We start from the raw sequence: 26,380 nt of genomic DNA on the forward strand, positions 1-26,380 counted from the left end.
ATGTCCCATTCATCTAAACTTGTCAAAGGGAAGCTAAAGTTGACTGTACCAAGCATGGATCACTAGTTCTTATTAGCACAATCTTCTTTCATCATCCTCTCCTTTGTGAAGAGTAGTAGAGCAGAGGAAGAGGGGAAGTATGAAAACAGGATAGAGGAAAATGCACAATTAATGATCATAAGTCTAAGCGTAAAGGGGATGACCTTACCCATAAAATATAGAATGACAGAGGAGATTCTGAAAACATGTTTACAACAAACACATCTGAAAAATAAAGATTCACATAGTTAAAATAATGGGTTTCAGCAAAATCTTAAGCTACAGCTTAAGCTACAGCAATCAGGACCTCAGAGCAGCAGCAAAAATAAACTTGATTGAAAGGGATAAACAGGGAAATTACATTTTGCTTAAAGGCATTATAGACAATAAATTAATATCAATACTTAGCATTTTCACCAAATGACATAGTATCTAAATATTTAAGGAAAATGTGTTAGAGGAAAAATAGACAGTAAAATGATAATAGTTGGTAACCGAAATGTATACCTCTCATACCTTGGCAAATCTAACAAAAAAAAAAAAGTAAAACTTAAGTACCTGAAAAGAATTTTAGAAAACATAGTTATGATAACTCTGGCAATTACTGAATAGAAAAAGAAAAGAATGTATGTGTGTGCGTGTACGTGTGTGTATATGTGTGTGTGTGTGTGTGTATTCTCAGCATCAGATAGCATTTTTGCAAAATTTGACCATATATTAGTGTATAAAAACTTCATAAACAAATTCAGAAGACTTGAAATATTAAAATATGCCCTTTAATGAACACAATGGAATAAAAATTGTATTAAATAGTCATTGAAGAAATTTTTAAATGAATTAGGGATACATAAAATAATCCTGAAGAATCCTGGGAACAAAGAGCAAATCATAAAAATAAGAGATAATTACAACATTGAGATAACATGCTAAAATTTTGGGGATATGGCCAAATTCAGTCTGTAGGGGAAATTTTCTATTTCTAAACACTTTCATCAATAAGAGAAAGAACACATGAATGAATTGAATATGAAACTTAAAAAAACCCAGAAAACAAACATTTCAAAACTCCAATTAAGAATCAAAATAGACGAAATCAGACTCCTTGGAGGGGAAAAACTCTACACTCACTATTTTCATTTTCTCTTCTCTCACTCACTCCTCAATCCTTTGCAATCTGACTTTCAACCTCATTACTCAACTGATAGGGCTCTCTAAATTTATTCTCTAAATGAGCTCCTAATTGCAAAATCTGATGGCCTTCTAAAAGTATCTGCTCTATTTAACAATGTTGACCACTTTCTCCTCAGAAAATACTCTCTTCCTCTCTGGGTTTTGGGATGATACACTCTCCTGGTTGTCCTTCAACTTATCTGACCATTTTTCCATCTCCTTTGCTGGTTCATAATCCGCAACACATTGTCTAACTATGAGATTATCCTAAGGCTCTATCCTCAGCTGCCTTTTCTTCTCTTCTCTTTCTACATATTTTCTTGGTGACATCATCATCTCACATGCATCCTAGCTCCAGTCTTTCCTGAACTCCAGTTCTGAAACACCAACTTTTTGTTGGACATTGGGTGTTGTAACAATAATGTTGCTAGCAACTGTTTTGGGGGTGAAAGACCAACAACAAGAGCACAGAAAAGGCTGCTAGCACAAGTTCTTTGATCTGCTTTTCTAAGGAAAGCAACTTTAAGGGGTTAACAATCTCAGTTTAATTAAACATACATATATCATTCACTCAGCTCAAAGGAAAAAGATCAGCCCCCTGAACTTCAGGGCAAACACAAACAGGAATTACAAGCATTATTATATAAACAAAGCAAATAACACAAACCAATCTATCCACAGCAATACATAGTTACCGGAGAAGCACCAACATCTGTCTGGGTTATCAAAGGCAGGGGGACAGAGCTAGTTCAGTGGCTTGCCCAGAGTCTTGTCACCCTTTCAATGAGTGTACCCCCAAAAGTCAAACACTAACCTTCCAATACATACAGTCTGCTCAGGGCCCTGAGGTCTAGGGACAACTATTTAGGGTGTGGGAAATTACTAACACCAGTGTTCAGGAAAGCTCTCCAATCACTAGCACCAGATCATATACGTAACAATGACCTCCTGATTGTCTTAGTCCTGAGAAACACTCCAGACAAAAAAGATCCCACTTTACCTGCTCCTTCAAACAAAGGCCAAACTCATTAAAGGCACTTGATAGCCTTGGCCTCCCAAAATTAAAGAACAGCAAAAAAAAATCCTGCCCTGATTACCATTACAGGTGTCCTGAAGACAGCTAAAATTCAACATGTCCAAAATTGAAATGTTATTTTTCCAAAAATATCCTCGCCTGTGCCAAAATTCCCTATTTTTGTCAAGGACAACACCATACTTCCAGGTTCCCAGGGTCATAACCTCCATATTATCCTTAATTCCTTACTCTCTATCAATCTATACATCCATTAGGTTTCTAGACATTACCATTTCTAACTCCACAACATCTCTTGCATCTGTCCCATTCTCTATACTCACACAACCACTACCTTATTTCAGACCTCCCTCATCTCCTTCTTAGATTACTGAAATGGCTTCCTAAGGGGTCCCCAGCCTGAATGTCTCCCTGTCTGTAATCTATCCTCAGCAAAAATGCCAGTAGATTTCCTTAAGTGAAGATCTCTCCACGCTTCTCCTCTACTCCAGTGATTCCCTATTGCCTCGAGTATAAAACAAAAACTCTTTTGTTTGGCTTTTAAAGCACTTCACAGCCTGGCTCTAACCTAATCCAGCATCCTTACGTATTACTCTCATTCTCACACATTATGATCCAGCCAAACTGTCCATGGTACCCATTTCCCATCTCTAGACCATTATACTGGCTGGCTATTCTCCAGATCTGGACCTTGAACTCTTAACACTCACTCTCTCTCTCTCTCTCTCTCCCCCCACCCTCCCTCCCTCCCATGGTCCCTCCCACTATCCCTCTCCCTCTCCTCCCCCTCTTTCTCTCTCCCTCCCACCATAGCTGTTGCCTCACAAAACCCTTGTGATCTTTCAAGATTCACCTTAAGCACCACCTTTCACACAAAGCCTTTCTTGATCCCCCAAATGCTAGCGCTCACTCTCTCCAGCATGTATTTACTATTTCGCATTATTACTATATGCATACTTGTATGTGTGCATCCTATCTCCCCATAAGATCTATTTCATTTTTTGTCTTTGTACCCCATCATTTAAAACAGTGCCTGGCCACTTTAAAGTGCTTAATAAAAGCATGTTGATTGACTTACAAACAAAATCACCTTCTAGAACGACTTGTGAATTAAATGGAGATGAAAGGATGGAACTACTTCTTACTTTCTGGGGTCCTGGCCCTTCCAGTCCATCCCAGAGATATAGTTCCAGCGACCTTCCCTCTGGCTACGGGAGCCAGCCAGCCAGAATTAGACAAATTCCTACGGACAACGTTGCCCACTGACTATAAGAGTAACTTCAACCACAGTTTGATTTTGACACAAGTCCGCATTTTGTTTAAAAGCTACTAAGCCATGACAACTGAGGTCACAGAATAAGCTGTATGACTTATTCTAGTTGCCAACTCTACTGCTTTCTGAAAAAAATCTATCTAGTATTTGACTAGAGAGACACTTTTAAGAGGTAACGAGGTTTGCTGAGTAAAGCTACTCTGGTTCTTGGTGACTTTGAGAGAAGAGGTCAGGGCAAAGAGTCATAAGGAGTCTTCTTGGCCTGCAGTGGAAAGTGGAAGGGGGCTGCTGCTTCTTTTTCATTTTTCACTCCATTGGTTTTCTGTGTTTTCTCCTTTTATCTTAGTCCCCCACTCACTTAACTACCCAGTTTTCTAGGACAATAGCAATGGACATGATGCTTTCTGGGACATTTCAACACAACAGCCCAATAATGTACAAAGCACAAGTATTAATATCACCTTTCTATAGATGAGGAAACAGAGATTCAAGAATTAAGTGGCTTTCCCACGGACTTACACCCAGAACCTCCAAGTTCTGTGCTCTTTCTGCTATACTGCATTGCTGACAAAAGCAGACCTAATCAGAACCTGGAAGCACTCCAGAACATTCTAGCACAATCTCAGCAAACCCGGGGCTAAGAGTATACCTAGAACCCCTGCCCGCTGCATGTTTTTAGATGGCTCACCTTCACAGATTCCAGTGTTCTCCAAGTAAAAATGGGGTTTGCACTGGAACACACACGTGCCAGAGAGGACTTCTCCAGATACCCATTCAGCTTGCACCCCTTCCTCTGGTTTCCTGCACTGGGTGCAATTGGAAGGTTCTGGACCAACACAATTCAGGCACGAGGGATGACAAGCTGCAACCAAGAATAAGAATATTGTGTGAAAATTAATACACAGGCTTTTTTTTCTTAACAAAGCAAAGAATCCCTCACTGAACCGAAGCAATTTGAAATGCCCACTGGATGAATTCACTTACTAATGCAATCTCTTCCCACAGTCTCTTTATTAGCAGTCTCTTGTGATGTTCAAGTTGCCAGTAATTCTAATGAGTTTCTTTCCATTGAGCACAAATACCTGTTAGCCAAAGCCCATTTTCAAGTCTCTTTTTGCCCAAACAGGAGTCTAGTGTTAAAAATTCTGATTGCTTATGAATGTCGTTGACCATTCATTCCTTTCAGGAAAACAAAATGGAAACTAATAATTGATTGAGGTGCTTTGTTGGGCAAATGGAGGGAAAAGCAAACAAAAAAAAGATGGTGTGGAGGGAAGTTTTAACCCTGGCAAAGAAAATATCAATTCCTCAATGTGGAAATGTTTCATATAATCTAATATGTACAAGCTATACCCAATTCCTTAACATCTCAGAGAGCAGGGAGAGGAGGGACTGAGAGATAGTATTTGGAACTCAAAACTTAAAACAAATTTTTTTTAAAATTGTTTTAACATGCAATTGTGGGAGAAAATAAAATAAATTAAATTTTTTTAAAAAAGAAAATCTCAATTCCTCTGTACACAGGAAGAATAATCATGATGTGCTGGGTGGGTCTGCAAATGGTCACAGGTTGTCCACTGACAAAACTAAAAATCACCTGCTTTAGCATACACTACAGATGAAAAATGCACACTACAGTTATTTGTGCTCTCAGCCAGGTAACTAGCTTTGGAAAGAGGAATTTGTTTAAATAACAGTTACACCGAAAAATAATCATAAAAGTTAGTCACCACAGCTAACAAATTAAGTGCCATGGTTTACAAAATACTTTGCATGTGTTTTCTCTTTCAATCCCTTCAACAACCTTATGAGGTATGTGCCATTCTAATTCTCATTTATAGAGGAGGAAACTGGGACTAAGAGAAGTGTAAGTGACTTGCCCAGGGTCACACGATTTGAAAATGTCTGAGGCAAACTCAGCTCTCCCTGGCTGCAAATCTAGTGACCACAAATCCATCGACTTGTAACAGAAAATCCCCAGAAGATAAATAATGACAGTTTGTAGAACTTTACAATTGAAAGTGAGAATTCTTCCAATACCTTTGCAGATGCCATGATCAGGGTAAAAACTCTGTCCACAGTCGGAGAGGCACTGGTTTTGGTGCAACACCCAAGAATGGGGACAGGAAGTACAATGGGCAGCTGAGGGGCCTTTGCAGCTGGCACATGAAACATGGCAACCTAAAGAAGACAAGAGAAGGGAAATAAACATGATGGGGCATGAGTCTCCTATGAAGAAGTCAAGATGGCTAGCTGCTTTGCCCTCTGTTTGTGGACGCATGGAATAGACAAAGATTCACCAATCCCTCTGCATTCCCAGAGCATCTCCCCTAAGGGCATGTCTCTGTGGATGCTTCATCCACGGTATACTTCAGCTGAACTTCTGAATAAACAAGCCATTAGTATGGGCCCATTACGTGCCATGTATTGCACTAGGTGCTTAGAATGCAAAGACAAAAGTCTCCTAGGATCCTAATCACATTGGGGGAGACAACACGCATGCACGTAATAAATCTAAGGACATAGAAGAGGGGCACTAGCATTTGGGGGGAGGGAATCAGGAGAGGTCTCAACACACAGGAAGCAAAAGCTTGAGCTAAGCTTTGGAGAAAACAGAATTTTAAGAGAATGGAGTACAAAGAGACCTTTAAAAAATTTTTTTCAGTTAACAAAAATCTATTTTCTCTCCCTCCCACCTTCTCCCACCTCATGCCCATGAAAAAAGAAAAAAAAGAAAAAACTTGTAACAATTATGTATCTTCAAGTAAAACAAATTCCCACATTAACCATATGTCTCATTCGAATACAAGGAGCCTATAAGGAAATGACAGGCATTCATGAATACTGGAAGGGCACAGGACCAACACTGAGTAATGTGATGGCATTTTCTTTTAAGAATTACATTTCCTAAACACACAGATGGGTCCCAACTTAGAAATGGATTATGTTCTAAATGTCAGCTTGTAAGTTAGATGTTTGGAACTAGGAACACATTTTCTAATTGAAATAAAGTTATGCATGGTAATGACTTTCCAAGGTCTACCCACATCAGCCTGTTTGCCCTATTACCTAACTAAATAGGTGGCGCTGCAGTGGATAAAGCACTGGGCCTGGAGTCAGGAAGACTCATCTTCATGAGTTCAAATCTGGCCTCCGTCACTTACTAGCTGTGTGACCCTGGGCAAGTCACTTCACCTTGTTTGCCTCAGTTTCCTCATTCATAAAATGATCTGGAGAAGGAAATGGCAAACCATTCCAGTATCTTTGCCAAGAAACCCCCAAAATAGAGTCACAAAGGGTCAAACACGACTGAAACAACTGAAAATCTACCTGAATACATTTCTATTGCAGCTCTCATTTTGAGACTGGAACTATCCTTCCCTATAGCTGCTGGGCTGCGCACTGGGATCCAGAAGTTCCCCCAACTTGAGTCTTTTGTGGTAGATCCCAGGACCTAAGAGGTGGCTCTAGCAGTACAGGGGCTAGAGGCATAAGAAACTAGGGTTGGGGTTAGAGAATACTGTTCCAAATGGGATAAAAGTAGAGAGGAAAGAGGCCAAAATGAAAGGTGGTGAGATAAGGCAGGTGGCAGGCAGTAGGGTTTAGTAACCACAAGTCATAATTTGCCTTCCAAAAAAAAAAGTACTTTTTCATTAATAATAGGATTGGAAATAAGGAAAATTATGATACATTTTTCAAAAACTTTTTAGATATTTGCTTTGGGTTTTTATTTTTTGTAGATATGACAAAAATAAAGCTTTTCAGTTTAAATGTGTATAAGGACTTTAGGGAAAACATGTCTTTTGGTCTTCGGTGAAACAATTTATTTTCTGAATTGATATACAAGCTTAGAAATATTGTTTTAAATCATTTGAACTCCCTTCATACACCCACTTAGACACATTCAGAACCTACAGACAAAATTCCGAATTAAAGGTGGAAAAAATACCCTTACATCTAAAATGCTCCTTTTATGTCCAGGGATCCTTAAATGGCAAGACCATTCATGGAAGGTCATGGCACAGAGCACCTCAAAGAGCCCTTATTAATGCCTTCTCACAACGACGTTAATGAGGATGACAAGACTGATCAGTAGGGCTTACCTGAACATCTGCCTGTGCCATCAGGATAGTGCCCAGGAGGGCATTCTGGGATGCACCGGCCATCATGCCATACGGTATTCTTAGCACACGTCAGACAGCGAGGACTCTCCGGACCACAGCTCTCACAGGATGGGTCACAAGCTAAAGAGGGAGAAAAATCCACAAAGGAAACTCAATAGCAGAGCAGATTTTTTACAATTGTAATAGTTCCTTCTCAATACAGCAATCTCGTTCACTTGGGCTGCCTGGGTCAGATTCTATTTACTTGATCCCAGCCTTTCAGGGGACTTTGCTGATTCAACTATCAGAACTGAAGGAGAAGCAAACAGTTACTAATTCAAGAATAACTAGTAATAATAACAACAGTAGCATTGCCAATCCAATAAACATTTATTAAGTACCTACTGTGTGCCATCACTATGCCAAGCACTGGGGATAGAGTTAAAAGGAAAAAAAGACAGTCACTGCCCTCAAGGAATTTACAATTTAATGGAGTGGGACAGGGAAGACAACACACAAACTGAAACAGATGGGGGGAGATGGGACAGTAGGAGGTACCTGGCACAGGTGGGGTTGGTAGGAGGGGAAAACCAGGTAGAGTAGCAGATAAAAAGTGGACTGAGCTCAAAGTCTAGTTCCAGTATTCTATAAAAGAAGGCACTGGGCAGAGTTTGGTACTCCACCCTCCTGCCTTCTAATCGAGGAGAAGGCTGAGGGAAGGTGGTGTCATCAAGGTTTGAGTTCACAGTGGGGAGTTTAGAAGTGAGTTTATCCTAGGAGCTGCATCATGTTCCCGGGAGCTGAAAACAGGCAGGGTGAGAGATGCCACATGGAGCATTCACGTAGTACTTTAAGGTTTGTAAGGTGCATTACAAAAATAATCTCATTTGATCCTCACAACAACCCTGGAAGATGGGTGCTATTACTATCTCCAATTTACAGGTAAGAAAGGCAGAAGCTAAGTGACTCCAGGCTTACATAGCAAGTATGAATCAGAGACCAGATTTGAACTTGGGTTTTCCTGCATGCAGGTCCAGGGCTCTATTGACAAGGGACTACCAGAGATTCAGCTAAATTCACATGACGCCCTGGCCTGCTGGAAACAAAGCAAGGTTCCTCCCTCTAGATTCTGTCTACTTTACTTACTCTGTTCACACTGTGGAGTTTCATAAAGTATTCTGGATCTCAAGAAACCCTTCCACTTACTCTCAGAAAACTACCCTTTCCACAAATGGATTATTTGTTTATTCATTCCAAAAATATTTGCTGAGCCCCTGCATTGAGGAGTAAGAAAGCCAGCATGGTCCTAATAGGCAGCAGCCTGGTTTAAGAAGCCATGGACCTGGGTTAAGTCTTGCCTTCACTAATCAGCTATACGACCTTAAATTAGGGGCTTCATCTCTCTGAAATTTAGTTTCCTTATCTGTAAGATGGGGATAAGTAGGAGCAATGTGTAGGTGCTGCAAAGAGACAAATTTAGGCTTGAAGTAGGGAAAAAAATGCCTAATTGTTAAAGCTCTTCAAAAACAAGCTACTTTGAGATAAAGAGGCTTCTTCCTCACCCGAGGGCTTCAGGTTATCAGGTCAGACAGAGGGGAAGTCTTCTTCTGAAAAGGGTCAGATATGTTGGCCTCTGAGCCCTCTTCCAGCTCTGAAATTCTGTGGTTCTAATGCCATGCTTTCAAGAGACTATTCTGAAATGCCTCCCACACTTACTTGATTTTGAAATTGCTGCAGATATCAAGTATTCTCTTTTAACCTATTACGCATTGTATTTCTATCTCTGAAATCATTCATCAGAATAGAAAACACAAGACTGCGGGTAATAATTATTGTTAATAAGAGGCAAGACAGCAGATAGAGAGAAGGCCTTGGAGCCAGGAAGCCTGGGTTCAGATCTAGCCTCTGATACACAGAGGCTACATGATGCTATACAAGGACTCCACCATGCTCTGTGCAACTAAAAACTATATACCTTAATCAAGGGATTTTTTTTGTCTACACCTTGATTTTACTGGTGTAGAAAACTTCTACCAACAGAGACCAACAACTCTTCAATACCTTACAGTCTCAGAGTTGCTTGGGACCAGGGAGGTTGTGTGGCTTGCAGAGTGATGCAGCCAGACAGCATCAGAGCTGAGACTTGAACCCAGATGCTCCAGGTTCTGTGAGAGAAAGGGAGCTAGAAGAAAGAAGGGCCTGAACCAAATATGGAAGAGAAAAAAAAGATCATGTGACTTACTTGTATGAAAAGTACCATTTGGAGAGCTCCACTCAATTTACTCAGTGTTTACTCCTCTCATTGTGACTTAATGGGTATTGGTGATTATATTAGTGAGTTAAGTAGAGTTAAGGGTAATTGTGTTAGTGAGTTAAGTAGAACTGAGTTAAGTTTTATTTAGTTATATTAGTTAATGCGGTAAGAGCAAGAGGTATGTAGGCTATTATTAATCAGCCCACCATGTATTGATTATAATATTAATTCTATTTGATTTATTATACAGCTGTATTATTACATTATATATATATTATTATACTGTATTAGGCCTGATATCCACTTGTGTTAGGAATTTGCTGTATTAGAACTACACCCCCACTCCCACCCCTAAGAGAAATGTGCTTTTAAAAAAAACACGGCTTCCTTAGCTTCCTTGTTCTCTAGATATGAATGTTCATTACAGCTTGTGGAAAGTCCCCAAATTCTGCTGACAAAGTACTAATGATTGATGACCTTAGCCAATCATAGAGTTCCCTGCCCAATTATGAATTGTTAACACCCATTAGTGACCTTTAATTTTCAATAAAAGGCCATAAATGGAGAGCAGACGGATCCTTGGTCATGTGAAAGGTCTTGAATCCAACTGCTTAGGGACCACTGGTCTAATAAATTGATCATGCCTGGAGATCTGCCTCAGTTTCCTTTTGTCCTAGACTGGATTTCTGCAGCCCACACATGGAAAAGCCATGTTGGATTTGGAGAGGAGACATTTGGGAGGAATTGAGGCAATTCTGAAAGACAATTTCTAGGTCCAGAAATGGGGCCAGATTCTAGTTTTAGACTGAACCAGGACCAGTATCAAGAACAGTTAAGAAAGCTATCCGAAGATGAAGAAGGATTATGGATGATTAAGAAAGATGAGGGAGTAGATTCCGAAGAGTTAGATTTAAGAAAGGCTAGGCAAAGGTAAGTAAGAAAAGATTAAGTAGGATAATTAGAGGGTAAAGCAAATTTATGGAGAGATTGGTACATTGGGCAAACTGGTGAAACAGACAGGAGACCGATGGAGTATGAACCCAGAATTGTTGAGATTAAAGAAAGGAAATTATGGGATTATCAAGTTATTAAGGGATGGCTGTAAAAGCGTTAACCAGGTGTTTAGGATTAACTTGTAAACACCAATAGCAGTCCAAAAAAAAAAAGAAAAAACCAAGGCTGAAAATCTCAACCATTTTGAAAGGTAGAATAAATTATACAGTGCCTTAAACCTAGCATGGACTATTTCTTTTTCTGCCATAGCTAAGTGACTATTATCTGTGTTCCAAGTGAAGCCTGACCCCCATCCTGGAAAAGGCAAAGGGACTTGAAGACGCCCTTTCCATATCCCAAGGGTTGTGAGGGATAATGAAGCATTTCTCAAAAAAAAACCAGCAACTACTGCAATAGAAACAAGGTCTCATTGGAGGAAAAAAAGATCTGGGGTATGAGAGACATGAACTTCGTGAAGACATTAGAGAATGGAAGAATCTCACACATAGCAGAAAGAAAAAGAAAAAGCTGGATGCATAACTACAATTTTAAAAACCAATTTATGGCTTTTCCTAAAGAGGAGGAGTCTAGATGCTCTTGTCCTCCCAAGATGGATATAGTGGGACCACAAAAGATATAAGGTGCAGTAAGCAATAGAAGATGAACATAAGGGTAGAAATAACAGCAATAATAACCATTATTTATATAACATATTTAACAAACAACATTTAAATACTAGTATTTATCTAACTATATAATTTAGACAATATTATATATTTACTAACAACTAATATTGATATGACACTAAGGTTTACAAAACACTTTACAAATATTAGCTCCTTTGATTCTTAAAACAACCCTGGGAAGCAGGTAAACTGAGGCAGACAGAATTTGCCCAGAGTCACACAGCTGTTGTGCCTGAAACAGGATTTGAATTCAGGTCTTCCTGATTCCACCACTCCATTCCCCATCTCTCCCCGCTCCCCATACTGTACCACCTAGTTGTCTTTAGTATTTGGTGAGTCCTTGTCAGGGATTCTGAGGAATTTATTTGTTGACCTAATAACATCAGAAAGTCTGTTGTCTTCCTGTCGTGTATATTTAAGATGTAATAAAGGACCTGTTGGGAAATATCAAAACAGATAACAATTTCCCATTTCTGGTGATTCTCCCAGACACAAATGACACTGGCAGAAAGAACTTGGAAAGCAGAGTCAGACATTACAGTTTTCAACAAGAAACTCAAGACCATACAGGTAAAGGCTGAGTTTGGAGTGAAGGGATACAGATGAGAAAAACAAATCTGAAATATGGGCAACTGACTATTTTGAAAATGATACTTGAATTTCTAGGCCATGACCTCAAATACCTGGATGACAGGTCAGAATGGGCTGAAGCTGGAAAGAGAAGCTAAAGACAGGAAAAAGAGGGAAAGTTATTCCTGAGGGGGGAAAAAAGATCAAAAGCAGGGTGGATGGGAAGATGACTGACCACAAAGATAAAGCAGGTGGCTTAATTCCTATTGTGCTGCAAAGAATGACCCTTACTCAGGAAAAGGCAGAGCAAGATTAGCATAATGTCCTTAGATGTCTGAGATAAGAGAGGAGATTGGAAGAAAGCACCTCCCTGCTCTGGGTAACTTCAAGCCACCTGACCCAGATGAACTCTATCCTCAGGTTTCTTGAAAGAACTGGCTGGTGGGATTACTGAACCTCTGTCATTAATATGTGAAAGATTATAGAAAATTACAGAGATACCGCAAGATTGGAGAAGAACAAGTGTTGTCCCAGTTTTCAAAAAAGAGAGTAGAACCAAATCTGCAAACCTCACATCAGTGAAATTGACTGTATTTATTGAGAAAACTGAAGAATCATTATTAAGCAGGTAGTTGGGGCAGGTAGATGGTACAGCAGATAGAACACCAGGCCTGGAGTCAAGAAAGATTTGAGTTTCAATAGGGCCTCAGACACTTACTAGCTGTGTGATCCTGGGCAAGTCAGTTAACCCTGTTTGCCTCAGTTTCTTCATCTGTAAAATGAGCTGGAGAAGGAAATGGCAAACTACTCCAGTATCTTTGCCAAGACAATCCCAAATGAAGTCACAAAGAGTCACACGACTGAACAATAAAGTTGGCAAATATCTAGAAAGGGAGGGGGTGATTACAAAGAGCCAATATGGCTTTATCAAAAACAAGTAATGCCAGGCTCACCACATTTCCTCTTCTAACAGAATTACTAGCTGTGGATATCGTTCGCCTAGATCTTAGCAAATCATCAGCTAAAGCACTGTGTCAAGCTCAAGTAGAAACAAGGGGCCACTAATCTACACATAGGATCCATGCAGACTGTATAATTGACTTAGTTTTAAAATGTAATGTTCTCTGTAATTTATTGTATTTTTATTTGTTTTATTAAATATTTCCAAATTACATTTTAATCTGATTCAGGCCTCATTCAGGAGTGTCGTGGAACACCTCTGTGCTAAATAAACTAACTCCTACTGTTCTTATAAGAGAAGACAGAAACATGTGGATGAGATGAGAACACAATTATTCTCAGAATTCAGGAGTCATTCTTGGTTGGCTGGCTAGATTGGAAGAATAGTTGTTAACATTGACAGGATGTTTCTAGGAGAGTAACCCAGGGATCTGTATTTATCCCAGAGCTATTGAACATTTTTTTCCAGAGACTTAGGTGGAATCCTCATCAAATTTGCAAAGGGCATCAAGCTAACTTGCTGGGTAAGATTGGAGATCCACAAGGCTCTGAATCAGCGACAGCCCTGGGCTGAACCTGGTAAAATGAAATTCAATGGGATTCAACATAAAATCTTACAGAAAGGCACAAAAGGTCAAATTCGCAAATGCTAGATGGTGGGGGGAGGGGGGTTTAGGCAGCAATTATTCTGGAATGGCTTCTGGGGGTTTGAGTGGATGACACAATGAATCAAGCTGTGATGTAGAATGAGAGGAATGGCGGTCTCAGCACCCTGCCTGAGCCAGATATTAACTAAAGTATTCGACTCAGTTCTGGGCACCATGGTTTAAGAAGTTCATTGATAAACTGGAACATGCCCGGAGTAGGAAAACCTGAACAGTGAAAGATCTTGAGTTCATGTAATAAACAGATAGGTTGACAGAACTAGGCCTATTTAGCCTGGAGAAAAGAAGCCTCAGAGGAGATGATCTGACAGCTATCTTCAAGTACATGAAGGGCTATTGTGAAGGAGGGATTGGACTTCTGTTTGGTCCCAGCAGACAAAAGCGGGAAGTGGATTTGCAAAGAGATGAGTTTAAAATCAATGTAAGCAAAAGCTGCCTAAATTCAAGCTGTCTCAAAAGGTGGTTGGTTACCCATTCCTACAAAATCTTCAAGCTGGGGCCATCTGTTGAGGATGGAATAGTGATTTCCTCTTGCACACGAGGTGGTCTACTGAGACAAGTCACTTAACTTCTCTGACTCAGTTTCTTCAATTGTGAAATGGTCATAAGAGTACCTACCTCACAGGGTGGTTTTGAAGGTGAAATGAGTTCTACATAAATGCTATTATCATCATCACCATCTGTAGTCTAGTCTATCTGCTATGCCTTGCTGCCTCTCTTGGAATTATTTGGGGTTATGTTATGTTAGTTCATCACTCTTAATTTTCAGAAACACCTATCCTCTCTCTTCCTTTATGCCACTGAGACTTAATTTATTGATGTATTTCAAGTGTTGTTGGTGCCTTATTTCCGGTACTATTCAATGGCACCATTATCCCAAGGTGCTTCACTCTCTTCAGTCTTGCAATGGATTTATAAGTTTGTGCAAAAGAAGGCAATGGAAAAGTCGGAAAGCGGACAATGGCTATGCTGGCTACCATCTGCTTACCCTCACAGACGCCATTCTTGTTGTAAAACCCCTGACCACAGCTGCCCTCACAAGAACCTTCTCTGAGCACTTGGAACTGATCCTGGCAAGACAAGCAGTTCTTCTCGGTTGGTCCCTGGCACGTAGCACAGGATCTGTGGCAACCTGAAGGCAAAACGCACAATCACTGAACAGCATATGACAGAAAAACCACCATTTTTAAAGTTTTTGTTTTAAAAGTCTAAAATTGTCACTAGGCTTCTGACACCTTTGCTCCTCAAATGTTGAGAATGTTGGAAATGAACTGTCTGCATCCACTGTCCAAAGACCTGTATCTTAGTTCAGGCTTTGCAATTTATTGGTCTTACGACCTAGAAAAAGGGGGGCTCGGTTTCCCCATCATGAGCATCCTTCTTTTTAAATCATAGAATGTTAGAGCTGAGAAGAGCCCTGGAGCTCTCACCCAAGTCCTTCATTGGAAAGATGAGGAAACTGGGATCCAGAGAAATGCTATAATTAGCACAAGGTCACACAATGTCAAAGATAGTATTAGAATTCAGGACTCTCGACTTCCCAAACGTTTTCTCTTACCACTCTAGCTCCCAGTGCTATTAAGAGGGAAGTGCTTTGTAAACTGTAAAGCATGATATAAATGGAATTGTTATTATTACTTTTAAGGAGAGACCCACAAAACAAAGGAGGTGCACAAAATTCCTAGGGTGACCAGGAATACTCAAGCAGAAACCAAAGGCTATTGGAAATCATTGTGTTGCAAAATCAGTTAATAAGAACCAATAAGAAAATTATAGCTTTAGGGGAAAAAAAACTTTCTAGAACTGAGAAAGATTCTATTTCAGGAGAAATAGAGTGGCGGTCCCTACCAGAGACTCAAGGAGTCTCCCCAGGTGCATCTCACTCCAAAAAGGAAAAAAAAAGTCAAAAGATGTGAGAAGGTCAAACTCCAAAGTGACTCCACCTGACCTTGAAATGTCAGTAGTAGAGAGAGAACAGATCACATTAATAGGGATCTCTAATTAGAGCAACCTAAGTTGAGTTACCATTACATGACAATGACTTTTTAAAATACATAGAAATTTAGAAAATAAAAGTGTGAGGAATGTTATACTTGTGGGATTTCTATACAACACAACAGGAACAAAACATACTGCTTTAATGATGAATTGTGGCATATGTCTGAACCTTCCTTGATTCTGTCTTTTTTTTCTTACTGAGATATATTTTATTAGCTGATGAAATGCTGATATATATGTATGTTATTGTGTATATATGTATATGTGTATATGTGTGTTAGTGCTACCTTTGCATATACAGATATTTATATATGATCTACATATTTGTTGCCTATTTGATATTATGTACATATGCGTATGTATACACACGGAAAAAAATATGAGGATAGCCAGCAATAGAAATATTTTTGCTTAGATATTGTTTGGAGTGAGAAAGATTTATGCAGCATTGATCTAACATAAAATACGTTAGCAAAATAGTTCACCTTTTTGTAACTAAATGATGTTGCATAGCCCTCCTATCCTGAAACTTGGCAGCAAATGTTCACCACAGGGATGATATAAGGCACGTCATCCTTTAAGTATCTTTTCACATGGAGCAATTTAAGGATGAAAAGCCAAGGAAAGGTATTTTGAGATAAGGAAGCAATTTATATTAATTGTCCAAGGATGAAAGATGCTGCCACTGTTATAGAGGAACATTTTGATACCTAATAACAATAGAAAAATAACTTTGTTTTAATAAATACTATATACAAATATATTCATCTGCATATGGAAAATGGCTGCATAAATTACCATATGTATGAAGTAATAACTTCAGGTGAGATTTGACAGTTTGGAAAAGAATGTGAACTGTGAAGCAATCTTCTGGTGGAAAAACTGTATTTTTAAGAGGCAGAAAAAGATCTTTTATTAATTAAAAAGTGGGAAAATATGAGTATAAAAAGTTTCAAGGACACCGAATAAATGGAAGACTGTTGAACTCTTCACAGTTTCAGAGCATTATGGTATTTCAGATAATGTGCAAGTAATTTGCATTACATTTGTAAGATAATATGTGACTCAAGAAGATTAAACTAAAAAATGAAAAATCATGAAACATTTGGAGACTGAGGCATGACTTTGAAGAACAATTATCGATTGGATAGGGGAAGATTTGGGGAGTTGAGACATTTTGAGTGAAAGTAGATTCAATGAGAAAAGGCTCTTATTTAAATCACTGAAGTATATTAAAAATATGGGAGAGGAACCAAGTATAAACAAATCTGACTTGGAAACCTGAGGACACAGCAGTGGGGCTGATAAGCTTCTCTGTCCAAACTATGACAGTAAGAAGCAGTTAGCTGACAGAAGGCTTCAGCTGGGTGATTTCTGATTGGTCAGAGAGAAGTGACTTCATTGGCCAAGAGCTTCAAGGATGGCCATTACTTTGGTCCATCTTAGAGGTCCACTTAGAAGTAGAGGAAGATGAGTCTTCTCATAAGGCTCTGTTGCTCTCTGCCACCACTGGCCACCACATGCTGTATAAATCTTTCTCACTCCAAACAATATCTAAACAAAAGTATTTCTATTCCTGACTATCCTTATATTTTTTCCTGAGTGTATATGTATACATATGTACATAATATCAAATAGGCAACAAATATGTAGATCATATATAAAAATCTATATATGCAAAGGTAGCAATAAATGGAAAAGCTAACTGGACTTTGAGGCACTTTGGGGTCCTGAACAGTTGAATTAAAGGCAAAGTATGCGGTTGGAAACTCCACTCTGATTGGACAATGCAGCTTCTGAGTGAGGGGCTAAAACTACCTGGGTTGGGGACCAAAGAGGGTTCATTTGCTAAGCTTTACAATGCTCTGACTTAAAGAGAACTGTTATTCACATTAAGAGGAAATACTTTCTAAATGCCCTCTCAGGGTGACTGTACGTGGAGTTTGTAAATGCTTATGTTTGGATATAAAGAAGATTCCCCCAGCTCAAGAGTAGTGAAAAATCAACAATCAAGTTGTCTGTCATATGTTTTCAAAGAGGAGCCATGACATCAATGGGGGATGTCTTGACTTGTGAGTGAATTGCAAGTGGGGCAGAGTCATGCAAAGCCATCAGCCTCACTTTCTCCTCCAGAACCACTGAAGTCCAGTGGCAGGACAAAAATCAAGACCACTGGTGATGGGCCAGGATGTAGTAGTGGATGATCTGGGAGTCTTTTATGTCTGACCAACTCTAAGCGCTCCACAGCACCTGCTTCAGCCACTTTCATGGCCATTGGAACAAATTGTTCTCATCTGCCCATTCCACCTGGGGAAATCTTCACATGCATGAATGGACATCCTAACTCACTGACAGGTTTGAGGTCGTGGGTTTACCCCTCAACCTGACCATCTGCCAAGACAATTTTACCAGGTCATAGCCCCTGCACATGCTAACAGCTTCTTGGAGCCACAGGTAGCAGTTGGGTGAGAGATGGACACCGAAGATGAATGAGCAGCCCTCCCACCAGAAATGCTAGCACACCTGAACATCCCACATACCCCACAATCAAGTAGCAAGCAGAGAAGCAATTTTCTAAGTTGCAGCTGTTCCTAAATAGACAAGTAACACCTAAGTTTACACACTCACAGTTTCTAGACAGGTTCCTATAAGTGTGTGCACACTTTTCATTACAAATATCAAAAACATTGGTTGGGAGGGTGATCAAGGTTTATATTGTTTATATTTTAATGTATTTTATTATCTGTTAATTATTTATTTATAATTATTAATCTAAAATATTAGTATATATGTCATTATTTATTTAGCCTTTTTGTCAAATAAATGGTTATATTTAAGATCTGAAAAAGTCACTATTTTGAGTGGTTGGTTGTACAAGATCATGCTTATGGGAATTGTCCATGGTTGATTGTGATGATACCAGATGGAAGCTCGAGAGCTAGCCAATGGTCTGGACCTTAGGATCTTCAAGAGCTGCCTAGAGCACTCACAGGTTAAGTGACTTGCCCAAGGTTACTGAGCCAGTTTGCATTAGGAGGATGTGAATTCAGATATTCCTACCTCTATCAGCTCTATACATAATCCCATGCCACTTCTCAAATTAATATTACTTGACAGTAAATCTTCACTGCTGCTTAGCAATCCTTTATTCATCTCTCTTGTTGATTAACCATCCCCTCCACCAGCTACTCCCCTGTAGGTCACTTTCTGAAGCCTCCCCTTGGATGGTGCATTTACCCCTGGGCCAGAGCACAAAGCTGTCCCAAACTCCTCCCACAGTTGGAGGATTTGCTTTGTTTACTAGCCTCAGTCCTTGGCCCAAACAGGTTTTGAGGAAAGAGGCCTTGCCCCAGCTAGATTTCAGTTCCCTTTATTTCAGGTCTGGCACAACCATGCAAACTGAAGCTTTGCCCTGTCCTAGGTGCCTCGGTTCTTTAATTCTCTGGCTGGAATGAATCAGCATCTGTGGCTTTTTGCAGAAATGAATATGGGTGAGGTGGATATTCCAGTTAGACTTTCTCTCTCCTTGAGGCTCCATAACCTAAGGATATCCCCAAGGAAAAGGAAAACGAAAGTCCCATTTTTCCTATACTTTCCCCTTCTCCTTATGTGGTGGAAAGAGATACCCTCTGTGTGTTATAACAAGGCACTAGGAGAAAGGCCAGGGTGATATGTGCAAGTAAAAAATCTACAGGAGGAGAGAAATTCCTGAATGAACCTCAAGGATATGGATTGGTTTGTTCATCTGCCAGAACATGGAGGCTAGCAGATGAGGGGCTCTGCGTGAGCGTATTGTGAATAATAGCTCTCCATTGCTGTCCCCTCATTCGGTCCTTTGCTTTCTTGTCTGATATATTCCAGTATAATTGACCTATTTCTGGTACATTACTCCTCTTTGAGGTGGGTTGTTTGAGGGTTTAAGACCTAATGAGGGAGCAGCTAGGTGGCACAGTGAGTAGAGCACCAGCCCTGGAGTCAGGAGGACCTGAGTTCAAATGGGCCTCAGACACTTGGCACATGTACTAGCTGTGTTGTGTGACCTTGAGCAAGTCACTTAACCCCAATTCCGCTGCCAAAAAAAAAAAAAGAAGAAGAGCTAATGGGGAGCAGAGAAAAAAGGGATTCCTCAAACTTACTGGTCACATGACCCAGAAGTCAACCACATACCCTCTTGACCGTGTTTCCCCACACACACACTCATAACACCCTAATCTCTGTCTCGAATGCCTATAAAAATGTTCGGGCCTCCCTTATAATTTTTCTTAAAAAGGCACCTTTCCCTCATACCTGGCCACCTACCTAAGGCTACTGCCCTTTCTCCCTTGCTCATTCGAAGGACATTGATTTTTTTTCTGTGTTCATTTTCTTGGAGGCCATTTGTCAAGGCTGACGTAACCCTTCTTCTTCAAACTCTCCCCACCCTTGGCTTTAATAACATTCAGTTTTCCTACTTCACTGGCAACTTCTCTAGCCTACTCCTCTGACTACTCCTTCACTGGGGACATTGCTCAATTAATCAGCTAGTATATTAAGCATCTCTTAGGTGCTAGGTCCTGTGGAATACATAAATAAAAGGGAGTCTCTGCCCTCAATAAGCTGACCTTCCTAGAAGCCAAGGTTGTAGCTTGAACTGTTTGTTTCCATCCCTACATTCTCATTCTCTCTGTCTTCCTCCTTCTTCTTCCTCTTGTTCTCTTCCTCCATCCTCCTCTCTTTCTCTCTCTACCTCCCTCTCTCTTCTCTCTCCCTCCATCCCCCTCTCTTTCTCTATCTCCCTCTCTCTTCTCTTCTGTCTTTCCTCTTTCTCTCTTCCTCCATCCTCCTCTCTTCCCCCATTCCCCCCCTCTCTACCTCCATCTCTCCTCTTCTATCTCTATTTCCATCTACTGCTTTATCATCACTTTGTGAGGTGTTCAATTATGAAGCAGAGATTTGATTATTGCTCTCTCCATTTCCTATGCGAGCTACACAACAGATATCATTCCTAGCTAAGGACCACCTTCAAAAAAAAACTGGATTTCATAAATATGGGCAGCTAGGTGGCACAGTGGATAAAGCACCAGACCTAGATTTCCAAAAATCTGAGATCAAATCCGGCCTCACACACTTACTAGCTGTATGACTTTTGGCAAGTCATTTAACCTTTGCTTGCCTCAGTTTCCTTGTCTGTAAAATGGGGATAATAATGGTACCCACTTCCAACATTGGTTGCGAGAATCAATTGAGATATTTGTAAAGTGCTTAGCAGAGTGGCCTGGCACAGAGTAGGAACTATATAAATATTAGTTTTTATTATTATTAATATGGCTACTTATCCCAGTGACATACATGATGAACAAACCATACCTTAGACTGTTTCATGAATTTCTGTAGCCACAGAAGGGAGCTCATCACCCAATGGCCAATCTCCAGGTGATAAATGTCTCTAAACTCAGCTGAGCTGATTTTTTTGAAGGCCCATTCTGAAATTCTTCCCAGGTGAACAGCACCTGTGAGAAGCAGAGTTCGACCAGCTTGGCCTCCCAGAAGCCAGGGCCACCTCTGCTCCACAAAGAGGCATCAGAGTGGCCCTTCAGTGGAATGATGATAGGAATAGCTCTTCTTTATACAGACCTTTAAGGTTTACAGAGAGGCATAAGAAATAGAAAAGTGGCCGGAGAATTAAGAACATCTCTGCCTCGGAAACATACTGTTGGCACCAACCTAGAACCACTTAATGGTGTTTCAGACACCTCCCAAAAACTACACTTTGTAGAACATTTCGTGATCTGTGTAGGTAGATGGCGGAATTCCCTTCCCACAAGGTCTCTACACCTTATACAAATGCATTACCTCAAAAGGGCAACCACATATACAAGTATGTTAGTATAAATATTATCATCCCAAGTTTCATGGAATACTATTGTGCTACAACAATGATGAGCAGCATGCTCGCAGAAAAACCTGGAAAGACTCACATGAACTGAAGCAAAGTGAAATGAGCAGAACCAGGAGAACACTATACACAGTAACTGCATGATGATCAACTATGGATGACTTAGCTATTGTTAGCAAAACAATGATCCAAGACAATTCTCAAGGATGCATGGCGAAAAATGCTTTCCATCTCCAGAGAGAGAACTGATGGAGTCTGAATGCAGATCAAAACACACTTTTTCTTTATTTTTCTTGAGGGTTTTTTTTTTGGTCTGTGTTTTCCTTAACAACATGACTAACATGCAACTATGTTTGCATGACTGTACATGTATAACTTATATCAAATTGCTTGCCTTTCTCATGGAGGGGGGGAAGAAGGATGGAGGGAGAGAATTTAGAACTCAGAATTTTTTAATGAATGTTAAAAATTGTTTTTACATGTAATTAGAGGAAAAAAATAAAACATTAAATTTTTTTAAAATTATTATCAGCCCACTTGTCAGATGAGGAAATTGATGCTCATAGAAATTAAGTGACTTGACAGCATCACAAAGCTAGAAGTCAAATATGCGTCTTTCCTAATTCCAGGTCCAATGACTGCTTCACTAATATAGCTGCCTCTCGAAATATCCCCCAGTTTTACTGAATGATCAATGACTGTTTCTTACCAGCGAAAATGTGCTACAGAAGAATCCCCCTTCTGCCGGCTCACGTTGCCTATAACAACCATTACATTTGGTTATCTTTTTAAAAATCTGATTTCTTGACCCTCTGCAAATTCCTTTAGTGGTACATTTGAGATCATGCATTATGACAATTTTTAAATATGCAAATACTAATAGCTATCATTTATAAATTTATTTATTTGTAGTTTTTTAATATAATAAATATATTAAAATTTATTTATTTGTAGATTTCTAAAGCAAAGTACTTTACAAATGCCTCATTTGATCCTCAGAACAACACTGGAAAGAAAATGCTATTATCATTTCCATTTTATAGTTGAGGAAACAGAGGCCTATAGAGCTTACGTGACTTACCCAGGGCCACAGAGCTAGTAAGTGTCTGAGGCTGGATTTGATCTCAGGACTTCCTTGGTCTAGCAGTCTATCCATTGAGCCACCTAGCTGTCTATAAATCATGGTACTGAGTGGGAAGGAAAGAGAATTTATTCTCTTTTCTAAATTTCAATGGGACAGCTACATGGCACAGTGGGTAGGGCCCTGGGCTTGGAGTCAGGAAGACTTGAGTCCAAATCTGGCCTCAGATACTTACCAGCTGTATGACCCTGGGCAAGTGATTTAAACTGTTTGCCTCAGTTTCCTCATCTGTAAAAATGAGCTAGAGAAGGAAATGACAAATCCTTCCAGTATCTCTGCCAAGAAAACTCCAAATGGGGTCATGGAGAGTCAGACATGACTGAAATGAGTGAACAGCAAAAATATCAACATTTTATCTGGAAGGATCCCTATCCGAGAAGGGGAATACGGCAAAGATCATTGGATCTGAAGGCAAAGGACTTGGATTCAAATCCCACCTCCATCACCTCCTACATGTGCAGCCTTGCACAAATCAGCCTCTATGGACATCATTTTTCTCATTGGTAAAATGAGGAGGCTGAATGAAATCAATTCTGAAGTCTCTTCCAGCTCCAGAGCTGTGCTTTGTCATATAGAACAACTCACTATAACCCTAAGAAGAAAGACTCATTTTGATCCTAATACACCACTATATATCTCAAACTAAAATCTGTCTGGAAAAGAAAGACAACTGTTTTGTCTTTGTAATTCTAAAAGCAGAGACATCAGACCCAGAATTTCTCTTATAAAAAGATAAAAATGAAATATTTTTCCAGTGAAATTTCTAAAGCTTCTCCCACAGGCAGCATCTAACTTTCATGGCAAATTCTTATGAACCAGGGGAATGACCCTTGATGTGCTTTGTCTTCTTGGGCTTCGGTTCAAAGTCCCTCCTCTCAGATGAGAGTCGAAAAGCTTCTGGGTACCTTGTTTCCTGGACCATCTGCCTCTTAGGGCAGGTTTCCCTGCCCTAATGGCAGCATTAGCACACCGTCTCAGTTGCTGCTTTCACATCTCATCAATAGTTCCTTAGGGCAGATTTCCAAATGGCCAAAACAGTGTTTGTAAAAATGCACCAACAAACCAAATTGCACAAACCTCTTCGTGACCTTCCCCCGACAACCTTTCCAGTCTTCTTGCCCCATATACCCCCTCCATATACTCTATGATACAGTGACACTGGCCCCCGGCTGTTCTTCCCATACAACACTCCATCTGTGAACTCCTGGCATTGTCACTGGTGGTCCATCAGGCCCGGAACTTTCATCCTCCTCATCTCCTCCACCTCCTGGCCTCCCTGGCTTCCTTCAAGCCTCAGCTGAAATCCCACCTTCTGAAAGAAGCTTTTTCCCAGTCCTCAATTATAGTGCCTTCCCTCTGGGACTGCCCCCAATTTATCCTGTCTATATCTTTTTCTACATAATCATTTGCATATTGTCTCCCCCATTCGACTGTAAACTCTTTGAAAACAGGGTCTATTCTTGTTGTTTTTTGCCTTTCTGTATATTCCCCACTTGTAGCACAGTCCCTGGCACATAATAGTGAGGCAAATGACTAATTTAGACCCCTATTTTATTTCAAATTTATCTCCAATCAGTATTAATCAGCTTAATGTGATTCCATAGGGTAGGCATTGTTAGCAATTCTTAATATTATGCTTATCTACTAATGCACATTTAATCAGTCTAGTCGACTAACATGAGTACAGGAATTACATATATTAATACATATTTTACATACCTTAGATAAAGAATAATTAGATAAGGTTAGATAGATTCTTTTTTGCATTAGCTCCCAAACTTTAAATTACAAGCTAAAAGTTTATTGTTCACTAATCTATCATAAAGCTCACCTGGTTGCTGCTAAAGGACACTTGCCTAAACCACAAGAATTCTGGCTACAGGATCTTCACACTTTTGGGTAATGAGGTTGGGACCATGCCCAGTGTGGGTGAAATGTCTTGGTGTGATATGGAAAGTCCTCCAACTCATTTTTGTATCTCTGGACCACCATTTGCCCAACATGAGGAGGGGCCCATCTTATGACCAATTAGTCAGTGGAGATGACCCTTGCCTTACCCATCCTGTGACCACCCAAACTGAGGCATCATTTCTGGCCCTCCTGGAGGATCGAAATCAAGGTCTACCAACCAATGAGACTTTGCCTCTTCTAAGTGTCTAGGTATCAAGCCCTATAAAAGCAAGGCCCAGAGGGAAGGGGGTATCTCAGATCATGAGGAAGCTCTAAGGTCTCATTTATTGAAGGGGGTCTGGTCCCTTCAATAAATGGTTACTGGTGGGGCTGCTAGGTGGCGCAGTGAGTAGAGCACTGGCCTTGAAGTCAGGAGGACCTGGGTTCAAATCCAGTCTCAGATACTTGACACACTTACTAGCTGTGTGACCTTGGGCAATTCACTTAAACCCCAATTGCCTTGCCTTCCCTCCTGCAAAAAAAAAAAAAAATGATTATTGGCTCAACCTTTGCCTCAGTTGTTTTTCTTGCAGACTGGACAATTTTGGACCACAAGGTAGGTGCTCAGCTTACTGACTTGACTCAATGTGCAACACGACAGACTCTTTCATCTTTGTCTTTGTCTATTCAGTTATACCAGCCAGCTTTATTACTGTCTGCTTGCAAATTAAAATGAACTGCTTGCCAGCTTAAAAAAAAAACCATCAGGTGACACCAACTAACTTTCCACTAAATAGCGATTGCAGAGTGAGACTCAACTTTAAATCAACTAGGAAATGAATAGGTAACATTTTTTTAAAGATGTGTATATGTTATGAGATGTTTATACTTAGAAATGAAAGTGATATAAAAACAAAAGTTAAAAATATTAAGGTAATGCTCCCAAAGATCTTTTCCCAGCCCCTGTTAATCAAATATCTACTAATTTCCCAATTGGTTGCCAAATCTTGCAGCTTCTGTCTCCATCAAATTTCTTCCATCTAGACCCTTCTCTCTTTTCACACAGCCACCACCTTAGGTCAGGTACTCATCTCTCACCTAAATTACTGCAAGTGTCTACTAGATGTTCTCCCTGCCCCAAGTCTCTCCCCACTCCACTCCACCCCACCCTACATACAGCTGCCAAAGTGATTTTTCTGAAGTGGACACCAGATCATGTTATTCCCCATTCAACAGACCACAACAGTTCCTTATTCTGTCCAGGAAAACAGATGGACTCTTCTGTTGAGCTTTTAACACTCTTTACAACAAGCCACCACCCGTCATCCCAGCCTCATTGGACATCATTTCTTCTCCTGCACTCTGCAATGAGGCCAAATGACTTCTCTTTTGTCCCTCTCCCATCTCTGTACTGGCCACCCCCTACACCTGGGTAATGAAGTTCTGGCATTATGCCAACTGCCTCAGAAAGCATCTCTCCATGATGAGGAGGCTGGGGAGAATTATAATGACATGGCATAAATATGTCTTGAAGAGTCACTGGAGCCTTCAGGGACTTTCTGTAACTTGTTCTGGTAGGCTAACCATCTGGTGAAGAGAAGGCTCCTTGACTAATCATAGAAGCATTTAAAAAGGACTCTGCATCAGACATTTCCTCTTTGTCTTAGCAAAAAGAGCCTGGTGACTACTTTGCTTCTGTTGACCAGTGAACTGAGTGAACCCTCTCAACT

The 26,380-nt window shown here is 40.2% G+C and overlaps 1 protein-coding gene across 1 annotated transcript in view; it reads right to left on the minus strand.

The window, feature by feature from the left end:
• The window catches only part of FRAS1 (Fraser extracellular matrix complex subunit 1), a 352,531-nt gene that overhangs the window by 262,846 nt on the left and 63,305 nt on the right, over positions 1 to 26,380 (minus strand). The window contains 4 exon segments of the mRNA XM_036764965.1: positions 4,204 to 4,377; positions 5,556 to 5,696; positions 7,619 to 7,759; positions 14,735 to 14,878. Coding sequence (XP_036620860.1) covers positions 4,204 to 4,377; positions 5,556 to 5,696; positions 7,619 to 7,759; positions 14,735 to 14,878 — 600 coding nt within the window.

The sequence above is a fragment of the Trichosurus vulpecula genome, chromosome 6 (assembly GCF_011100635.1).
Source record: "Trichosurus vulpecula isolate mTriVul1 chromosome 6, mTriVul1.pri, whole genome shotgun sequence".
In the NCBI taxonomy this organism is placed as follows: Eukaryota; Metazoa; Chordata; class Mammalia; order Diprotodontia; family Phalangeridae; genus Trichosurus; species Trichosurus vulpecula.